This window comes from Rhagoletis pomonella, unplaced genomic scaffold (assembly GCF_013731165.1).
Source record: "Rhagoletis pomonella isolate Grant_MI unplaced genomic scaffold, Rhpom_1.0 Rhpom_scaffold_00002, whole genome shotgun sequence".
Classification (NCBI taxonomy): Eukaryota; Metazoa; Arthropoda; class Insecta; order Diptera; family Tephritidae; genus Rhagoletis; species Rhagoletis pomonella.
The window spans coordinates 16,181,730-16,192,275 of NW_023458556.1; the positions used below are offsets into that span (position 1 = coordinate 16,181,730).

A 10,546-nucleotide genomic window follows, 5' to 3' on the forward strand; every position below is an offset into this window, starting at 1 on the left:
AACGATTTATTTGGGGTGACTGTTGTGGAAACACATCCGTTTATACATACATACATACATTTGAATATTTATTTGTACATATTTGCATATCCCGAAACGATGTCAAGCGATTGAGAAGTGCGGAAAATTGCATAGCACAAATAAACAAAAAATAAACACCAAAAACATTTTTAAAAAAATCGTAGCGGAAGAGGCAAACGAATTGAAAATCGAATTTCAACTGCTCGAGAATTGAAAACTGCAAATGAATTCGAAATGTAGGTGAAGTGCTGGTGCGATTGCGGTTGCGCTGTTGGCTATAGCGATTTTCAGCTTCAGTTTCATTGTTTGGCATATTTTTAGGCGCTACAGCTTGCAGAGTTGTCATACTTGAAGGTATGTGGGTGGGACACATACACACTTACTCACAGGCGGCACACAACAAGTTTAAGCGCAGTGGGTTGTTTGTTGTGGTTGTCATGTGGCAACATCGACACCTGCCTGCTATGCTTGTTGTTGCTGTTGTACGGTTGTTAACTACTCGTTTAACGCGCGGAAAATCAAGTAAGTTATGCGCAAATTATGCAGCAATTTTTTCAGCTCCCCACTCATCACCCGGCAGCAGACACCGTCCTTCGTTTACGGCAATGCCTCCGCTTCGAACTCCGCTGTTTTTTATTTTTTTGCTTCTGTGCTTAAACGCTTGCTTTTTTTGTTTGCTGTTATTATTTTAATTGTTATTCATAGTTGTATTGTCGTTTTACATCGTTGTTGTTGTTGCTGTTGTTGCACATTATACATTGCTGTTATGTTTGTTCTTGTTGTAATTGTTTTTTTCCTTTCCTGCTGTTATCCTACATAGTTATAAGTGAATTTATTTGCTGTTGTTTTTCTTCTTCTTTCCTTATTAATCTTTGTTATTTTTGTTTCATTTTTCATTTTTATTAAAAATTTTACGGCGTTGGCGTTGACGTCGACGTTTACAGCGACCACTAAGCAACGAGCATACCGCCCTACGCCTACATCCAGCGCTGCGCCGTTCGTGCGCCTACTTCGCTTCATAATTTCCCCCTTTCTCTCTCCCTCTCGCGCTCTCTCTCTTACCAACTCCTTTTATCTCTCTCTTGTACTCTCTTCGCTATGTATGTTTTTGTTTTTGACGCCCTAGTAGCCGTAATGCACGCCGTGTCCAGCGACGGAGGTATGCACTAAAGCGGGGGCGGCAACGGCCCTACAAAAGAGAAGAGAAAATAAAATTCAAAATAAAAAACACAAATTTAGTTTGAAGTTAAAATATAAATATTTCATGGAAGCGCTGTAAGTAGCAGAGCTTAAATAATACGCAGTTTTCAATTTACAACAGCCTCGACTACAAACTTTCCTCCCTTCACCCTGCTCGTATTTACCCGTTCCACCATTTTTCAAATTTCGTTTTATTTTAGTTTTTTTTTACTTACTTAACAGCCAGCGGTGCTGGATAATGCGCCAAGGCTGGCGCGGCAAGTGGGATGCCGTGAGCAATGCCGGGATGTCCAATGAGACCGTGCGATACTGCTGGTGTGCGTGTGCCACGTTTGCAAAGAAAGAAAAGGGGAAATGGGAAATGAATTTCATATTCGAATCATTAATTTATCCTCCACCAAGCAACATTTTATTTCTGTGAAAAAAAAGTTGCTAATAAAAATAAATGAAATTTAAAACTCTTTTCCGTCTTTCGAAGGGCCAATTGAAAGAGGTTTTAGGGTTATTCTGTTTCCTATTAACAATAGGCTTTATAAAAACTAAATTAAATTTCAAAATATATTTTCTTTTTAAAAAAACAAAAAAATTACGTACAAAAAAATAAATAAATCAGGTTTCCAAAAATTAAGTTAAATTTATTTTTCTTTTTAAAATTATAAAATCTAAAAATGAAAACAATCTAATTTAAAAAAAAAATGAAAAAAGAAAAAATAAATATATTAAATTTCTAAAAATTAAATGAATTAAAAAAAAATTGCTAAAAGAATAAAATCTAAAAAATAAAAGCAACCTAAATAAAAAATTAAATAGAAATTAAATAAATCAGGTTTCTAAATATTAAGTTAAATAAAAAATATTTTTTCTTTTTAAGAGACTAAGATCTAAAATTACATAAAAGCAAATTAAACTAAAAAAGAAAAAAAAAGTTATTTTTTGGTAAAAAACAATAAACACGTTCCCAAAAATTAATAAAAAAATGTTTTTAATTTTAAAACTATAAAATCTAAAATTTAAGAGAAAGAAAAACATAAAATAAGTTCCTAAAAATAAAAAAAAATTCATTCTAAATTAATCAAATCTAGAAAACAAAAGAAAATTAAGTTGCCAAAGAAAATAGTTTAGTGCAAAAAATTCAAAATAAAATTTAAAAAATTAAATGAAGGTTAATAAAAGATATATATTTTTAAACAATAAAATCTAACAATTAAAATAATATAAGCACAAACTGGCTAAAAGGAAGAAAAACATAATATAAGTTTCTGAAGATAAAATAAAATGAGATTAATATTTTTCTTTTTAAAAAATTAGAACTAGAAATTGAAAGAAATTTCTTGTTGCAGAAAGAAATTGAAATCAAAGCAAGTAAAATTTAAAACAATAAAATCTAGAAAATGCAAAAATTTAATTGAAAATAAGAGAAAAGTGTCAAAAACTAAATAAAATGAAATATTATTTTTCATTTTAAAGCAATAAAATCTAAAAATCAAAAAATGCATTAAAAAAAGAAAATTAGAAAAGGTAAAAACTAAACTAAGTTTCTAAATATTATCTAAATGAAATAAAAACATATTTTTCTTTTTAAACAATAAAATATAGAAATTTGAAGAAAATTAAATTAAAAAAGAAAAAAATGTATTAAAATTAAAATTAATTTATTAAAATTAATTAAAAATTAAATAAGTTCCAAGGAATTAAATGATATTACAAAAGAAAATATTTTTCATTTTAAAACAATAAAGTCTAAAAAGTAGATTTAAAAAAATAAGTAAAAAAGGTAATGAAAATTAAATGAAATTAAATAAATATTTTACTTTTTAAAATAAAATCTAAATATTAAAAGAATAATAACTGATTTACAAAATGAGAAAGAAACGTATTATATAGAAAAAAAAAATAGTAGCGCAAGTGCTACGTTGCGGCTGTCCCATTCGGAGCATGCTCAAGTGTTTTCTGTCATAAGAGCTGATCACCAAGAAAGTTGGCAAGGGAGCTTTTGTTTTGTTAATATGTTCAAAAGTTGCATAAGAAAGTCTAAAGAAGAATCCCGATACAATTTTTGAGAAGAGCAAAATACAGTGGCCGATTTCAACCTTCCTTCCAAGCAAAGCGACAAGGCATGATGACACTAACACATATTCCCAGCGCCTCTTCAAAGGGGGCTTAGTCGCATAGTACCCTTCATTATATGTATTCGTGTTAGGAGGGATTTGGAGTGAAATAGATCAGGAGTCCTCTGTTATTTGAAAAATACAGGCGCGGAATGAGATAACCAATCCGCATGGAGATTTGGCTCATCACAGAAAGAGCGAGGGGGCTTTAGTGTGACCACTACGAGATATCCGGTTAAAGAGTCCACTGCCAATTTTCGTCAGCTTGCTATATAAAAATGTAATTAAAAAAATTTTACCCATTCGCTTACCCCTTGCGAACCTTTAAAAGACTATATATGATTTGAGGGTCACTGAGTACTTTGTACCGCCAGGATTCTAATCTAAGCGAGTTTCGCCAACATATCGTATTTAGAAAGATTACTGAACTCCTAAAGCATCGAGAAGAGCGCGGTATATTTATTATAACACACAAAGTAAATGTATCTATTTAATTGCAAGAAAAATATATACATACAAATTACAATCACTGCAACAGTTAAACGATGCAAACAAACTTCCCTTCAACACAGAAATTTCATTTGGGAAGCAAACGATTTAAGTACAATGAAAACATTGTATATATGTACATACATACATCTGTTGGTATATTCACTACAGAATATGCAAATAATACGGTTGACGACACTTTAACCCAAATGAGCAATTAGCTAAACAACATATTGGCAGTTAGGCTGACAGCCAAGCAAGCAACCATGCAGTCAGCTAGGTTGTCGGGCAGGCAGACAGCCGCTGCACAGTGGCTCAAAACTGGCATTTAATGTGCACAATTCATAGGAGCCTTCATTTTTTGCACTCAATTTGATTATTCGCACTTTATTATTTATACAAAAATTTAATAATCTATAAAACTGCATACCCAAAATTTTTATATAAACCATAAAAATAAAAATAAAAAATTTATTTAGTTGAAAATTTTTTTATAAAATTTAAATTTTTTAATTTTTTTTCGTTTTGGGATAACTCTACAATTATTTTAAACTAGTTTTTATTATGTAACATTTATTAACTGGAACAGGAGAATCGATTTTCTTCAAAATTGGTACCGTTTCTGCACTTTGCACAAAACAAAAAATATAAGAAAAAAAATTTAAAAAATCGGTCTCAACAGGTCTCTTGCGAATTTTATTAGCTTAATGAAAAATTAAGGCTCCAGTGAATTGTGAACACAAACTGCCAATTTTGTACCACTGTGCGCTGGTAGGATGTGAAAAATGTTATGAAGTAGACACGCACTGATTAGATAAGTAAAGATGTAGTGCAAGTGTGTCAGCTTTAATTACCGCTAGAAGCCATCATCGCTGGAATAATATAGTGTGTATATTGTATATGTGTGTATTCAAGAAGCTGGAACAGCGCGAACGTGTGCGTTGGGATTATGTAAGTTGAGAGGTGGGCGGCGCTGACAGATGTTGACAAAACATTTACTGTTTCGTGGAAACTTTTGTGCTCTGAATACGACAGCATAATGAAACACATACATACAAATAAACAACGGTGACATGTATACATACATATGTACATAAATGTGCTATGTGTTTAGAGATTTGCTTTCACGGATTACAGAGAACCGATGTGCATATGTATATACACAATCTAATATCTTAACCAAACCACTTTGCTTAAAGTGTGATGAGGTGGAAGAAAATGCGCCATACTTTTTACGCGGCATATTTATTATATGGTGATGAGTTTAAAATAAGAAATTAACGCCAATTTGAGCAAAGGAGTAGATAATTGATGATGTGATATTTTTGAGTAGTGTGGAGTACGAAGAAAAGCATTCTCTGCAATCAATACAAAATCTGTCATATTGATATAAATCTAGACCAAAGATCAAAAACCACCAACAAGTAAAATGTGTTGGTATAAAATAAATATCTATGTAGATGTATAAGTTTTTCATTTTATAGAAAAGGGAGATTTCATATCTTTCATTAGAAATTCAAACTTTCTCATGGCCAAAGTACACTCTGAAACCTTTCATTGCGGCCGCTTAAGAAAACATAACACTCAGAAATTCATAATATGTAGAAGCTTTAGTAACGCCCTATCCTAACAGATGGTTCCAAAATCGTGCTATTGCAGCTGCCGATGTATTAAATTTACATATGAGATAAGGTGTTCTTAAGTCAAATTCTGAGATTGCGCGTTCTTTAACAAAATTCTGAAGTAGGTCATTCTTGAGCCACTTTCTGAGATAGGGCGTTTTCGAACCGTCTGCCGAGAAAGGTCGATCTACCACACAGCAGTCGATATACTCTAACTGCAATAAAGGGTTAGGTCATGCTCACGGTGTCACGGTAATAACTAGTAGACTTATGCCTCACCTTTTTCAGTTGCGGCTGTGTTTCTCTTAAATGGGCCGTAATAATATTGTATGGCGGAGCGAATGGGATGGTACTAAGATCGCATTCCACCCTGGCATTCGCAACTACTTAGAGGGCGGTGAGGTGGAACTATAACAGTACTTTCTCTCAAGCTGTCCAACATTCGTCCTCTGAGAAATTTCGTTCTAGCCACACAGCGATTCATGCAATATCTACTCAGTTACAGCTAAAAGTGATATCATAAAGAAGGCTGACTTCGTAAATGCGTCGATGCATCAGTCTCTTTTATTTCTAAACTATAGAAGATGAAAATATGCATAATGCGCAATCAGGTTCAAATTCCTAATTGCAACTTAGATGCGCAAATTGGGCATTTCCATCAATTACTTCATTACTGTGAATACAATATTAATACATATTTGTATGCCATAAACGAAATTTCTACTGTTAAATATGAGCAAACTTCTATGTAACTAGTTTCATACTCTTATTGCCAAAAAAAAATTACACTTTATAAGTATCAGCCACGTGCATGCACATACAAGTAAATACTGCAAGTTTAATTGTATTTTCTCACGCATTCTAAGTAAATTCCTGCACATTTACGCCACGTTCTACTAGTTTAGGAATTTACAGCAGACGCGCTGACAATGATACTACACATGCCAAGAGCGAAAACTGGAAACTGAAAAGTGAGAACTTTCTACTTGCCACCATCTACCTAAGTACTTATAGGATTTCACCTTTTAGTCGAGTAAATGCAATTTCTTAACATCGTTTTCAATGGCTTTGCGCAAATAAATACTCGCAGCCATAACAGCACACATTTTAATGTCACGTCAACAAATTGTGAATGATGCAGAAGTGTGTTGGAAAGGCGAGGTGAGAATGATGAAAGCGATAATGGAAATCAGATTTTACTCGTAGTTGCATTCACTTGTGTAGGTGACGACTGGTTGTAATGCTTATAAATAAGTGTTAGCAGCTGTACAAAACATAATGAAAAGGTCATAAATCAAAGCGATGCTAAAGAAAGTGATGCCGGGGTGGCGATATGGCTTCATACTATTTATGCAAGTATGTATGCATGTAAATCTGTGTTTTGTATTTAGCATCTGTCATACGGGAGCGAAGACTAAATTGTGGAAGCAAACAGAAAATTTATGGTTTGAAGTAACATATTGCCATGGTTAAATTACAATGGTGAAAAAAATAATAGAAGCAAAAGATGTTGACGGATATTTTTCTTTTGTCAATTTAATGTTTAATATCACTGTACGGACACTAAAATGACACACACAAAAAAAGACGAGACACGTAAAATAGATTTTAGGTCGTAAATAAGGAGCTGTACGCCATTTTTCCAAATCAGTTACATTTTCATTTTAGGTTTGCATTGAGAATGAAAAAGAAATCAAACTTTTACAGGGAAAATGTTACTCATACGCCATGTACTAGGATGTAGTTGCACGGTCATGCATGTTTTGGCTCCCATTCCATAAAAATAAAAATATTGCACATTTTCATTTGACCATTCACAATCCATTTTCATCGTTAGTAGCTTAATTTTCTTTCAAAAGAACAGGCTTGAAAATAATTACAACAAATAAGAATTATAAAAAAAAAATACCAAGTAGACTAACATTTGGTTTGTAATTGGTAATGAATACTCAAGTTTTAACCACCATTCAAATACTTTTATTTACCTCCAATATTATCCACTAAATTTTGCTTTTAAATTAATTACACCGTGCGACAGTAAATTTTATACACAAAAAATGAATATATTCGCGAAACTATTGTTAAATTATTGTAAAGCTGGGTACTTGGTTTTTCTCTCTGACGTCTGAATTTTTTTATTTTTTTTGAAGATAAGATAAAATTTATTAAAAGCACATTTTCAATACCTATTCGTTGTTTTAAGCCAAAAAACTTTATTGTTTTAAAATTTTACAGAACTTTCCCTCTCAATTGGTACCCATATTGTTATTCTACATTGTACTGATTTTTTAAAATAATTGTTTGAATTAATCATACCTTTAAAATTTAAAAGTCCTCTAAAAAAAATCCTTTCGTCAGTTTTACTATATTTGGCCCATAGTTGCGTGAGTATATCGATTCTTTGGTGTGTTTTGAAATTTTTTTATTTTTGTCGTACGGTGTTATAGAGGTGGTACAAACTTTTCCATCACTCTAGCGCATTGTTATACAACTGACTGTCTGTGAGCACCAAAAGGCGGTAGCTCGATTAGTAAAAGAAAAGCCAGATTATTCACGTACGTTTTACTCAGAAAGAATGAAAAACCGTTGCATGCAAAATGATAAAACTCCTTTTCTATGCCACATTTTTGTGAGCTCTTAAAATCTATATAAGCTCTTAAAGTCAGCCAGCCGTCAAAGCTTAGCGCCGTCCGTGCTACGCTGATCTACCACAGCAAAGGCTACTTTAAATTACACAAATACATACACTTCTAGATAGATATGTAAGTACACATTATTCTCTGGAGAAAAATTAGGCATACAGTGTTCGTCAAGTTGTCGCTAAAGGCAAGCAGCAAGCAAAATGGATAAATAAACAAACGGAAGCACAAAGTAAAAAGCAGAAAGCCAACAGTTTAGAACATGGAAAAATTTAAACCCAACCTATTCAACAAATAAAAGAAATAAGAAAAACGCGCGTTAAACAGCGAAACGAAACAAGATGCCCTAAGGACATCGGCAGGAAGCAAGAACAGCGAGTAAAACTATTTTGTACATTTTGCAGCAAAATAGTGAGTGCCTGGCAGAGAACTGAAACTTTCCCCCGGTCGGTCGACTGGCGTAGATGGATAAGCTGACTGACAGACAGACCAACAAAATAGCTACCAAAGTGCCAAAGGCAAGAGGCGCAAGCGACGCACGCGCCGGAAGTGGCATCAATCAAAAGCTAACGATGAAGTTGGCGCCGGCGCAGGGAAAATAGCAGCAATAGTTCGCTTTCCGGCAGCAGCAAGTGCCACACAGTCACATGGCTATTTTGTCATAGCGGCGTATAACGAGGAAAACAACATTGCCCCAGGGAGAGCTGCCTAAATGGCAACATGGGAGAAGAAGACTCAAATTAATAATGATTGATTATTTTTGTTGGTCAAAAGTTGTCATTGCAAGCCGGACGCTGCGTTGCAGCATATTTTCATAAGTGCTGCTTTAGTCAAACCGATAAAAAGTACTATGCAACGAGTATGTGAAATTGACATGATAAACGTCTATATCAAAATGGGGAAACAATAAAAACATATAAAAATGCATATACACATACTACATGGCCAGGTATCTAGTAGAATAGAGCATGATAAAAGTATACTAAGATAGAACCGCTGAGGGCCATTTTTAGCATTGTTGACGTTGGCAAGCAATTTGAAAATTTTAAACACAAATTCTCATTTTCAATCCCAAACAAAAACAATTTCAGCAATTTCTTTTTTTAATGTCAATTGTATATGATTTTAAAATCCTGGTAAACTTAAAAAAAAAATAATGGTGGACGAATTGAAAGAATAGTTCTACCCTAATATGTTTTCCATCATGAAATAGAGCATGACGTACGATATATGTACACTGGTGATCGGAAGTGAGTGCATGGTGATTTTGATTAAATATTTGCAATATTTTCCCATTTTTTTTTTTTTAAATGTGGTTTATACTTCTACCAAAACCACATAAGTGAATCATTCAAACCTTATACAGAATTTACAAGAATTAAATTTCAATTTTCATCAAAATTTGGAATTTTTTAATCTGAATTTTTAGAATGCAGTTGCATAGCCCCTGAAATTCTGGTAAAACGTGCAATTTTTAAGTAGCTAAAAAAACCCGTAATATTTAATATTTTTTTATTGCTGACGGCTTTTTGCAATTTTAATCATATAAACGTGAACTTCTTGTAAAAAAAAATTACGCAAAATGATGAAATTTTTTTTAATTTTTCTAAATTCTGTGAAAAGTTTGAAAGTGGTTTTGGTTAAAGCTTTAACCATATTTTTTATGAAAATCAGGTTGCCTCTCCATAGTATTCCTCCTCACCCAGACGGCAAAGAAAGACCTTCCTCAATATACCCATTTTACTCTGGCGTAATTGCGGTCCAGATATGATAACGGGTTAAATTCCAACCTATTCACACTCGAGGTTCACAAAAAATTCTTCGCGTATTTTCGCTCGTTGATTCCGAAAATCTAGTTAATTTTTTTCTATGCATACATTTTCGAGATATTTGCAATTTACCGTTATTCAGAATTAAAAAAAAATGGTTCCACCTAATCTCGCATACCTTATGAAACAATTAAACAATTTTAATACAAAATACGGCAAACGAAAGCTTAAAAATTTCTCCATAAACCGTGTATATACAACTTTTCAATAGCTTTGATAGCTTCTGAGAAATTAATTCATCATTCCAGATTTATGGGTTTTTTTTGTGAAAAAATTTCAAACTTAACCATAAAAATAACCAATTCTGCGTAAATTTTTTTCATTTGCCTTAAAGCCCGCTCTGTTAAATAAAAAGGGAATGAGTGGTCAAATGAAAATGTGCAAAGATTTGTTGTACCAAATATGGGCAGGAAAAAATGTTACTCATGGCTACGGTGACCATATTTATGAGAGCCGAATACGGGACAAAAAATAATTTTGGAAGTTTTTTCCACACTGTTTTCCCTGAAACAGTATCCTTATAGAAACATCACAAATTGGTAGGATAATTTTCTCGAGATTTTTACCCCGTAAAATTTGTTAAAAAAATTCGTTAAATTTTAGTATAACAAAGTGCACTTTAAGTCGGTAAGGTTTAC

The 10,546-nt window shown here is 32.9% G+C and overlaps 1 protein-coding gene across 1 annotated transcript in view; it reads right to left on the reverse strand.

The window, feature by feature from the left end:
- Window positions 1-671: 671 nt before the first annotated feature.
- Window positions 672-10,546, reverse strand: part of LOC118733152 (cuticle protein 21.3) — a 147,834-nt gene continuing 137,959 nt past the window's right edge. The window contains exons 3-4 of the mRNA XM_036462413.1: window positions 1,437-1,530; window positions 672-1,210 (exon numbers count right to left, since the gene is read on the reverse strand). Coding sequence (XP_036318306.1) covers window positions 1,144-1,210; window positions 1,437-1,530 — 161 coding nt within the window. The 3' untranslated portion in view covers window positions 672-1,143. The remainder of the gene's footprint in view (window positions 1,211-1,436; window positions 1,531-10,546) is intronic.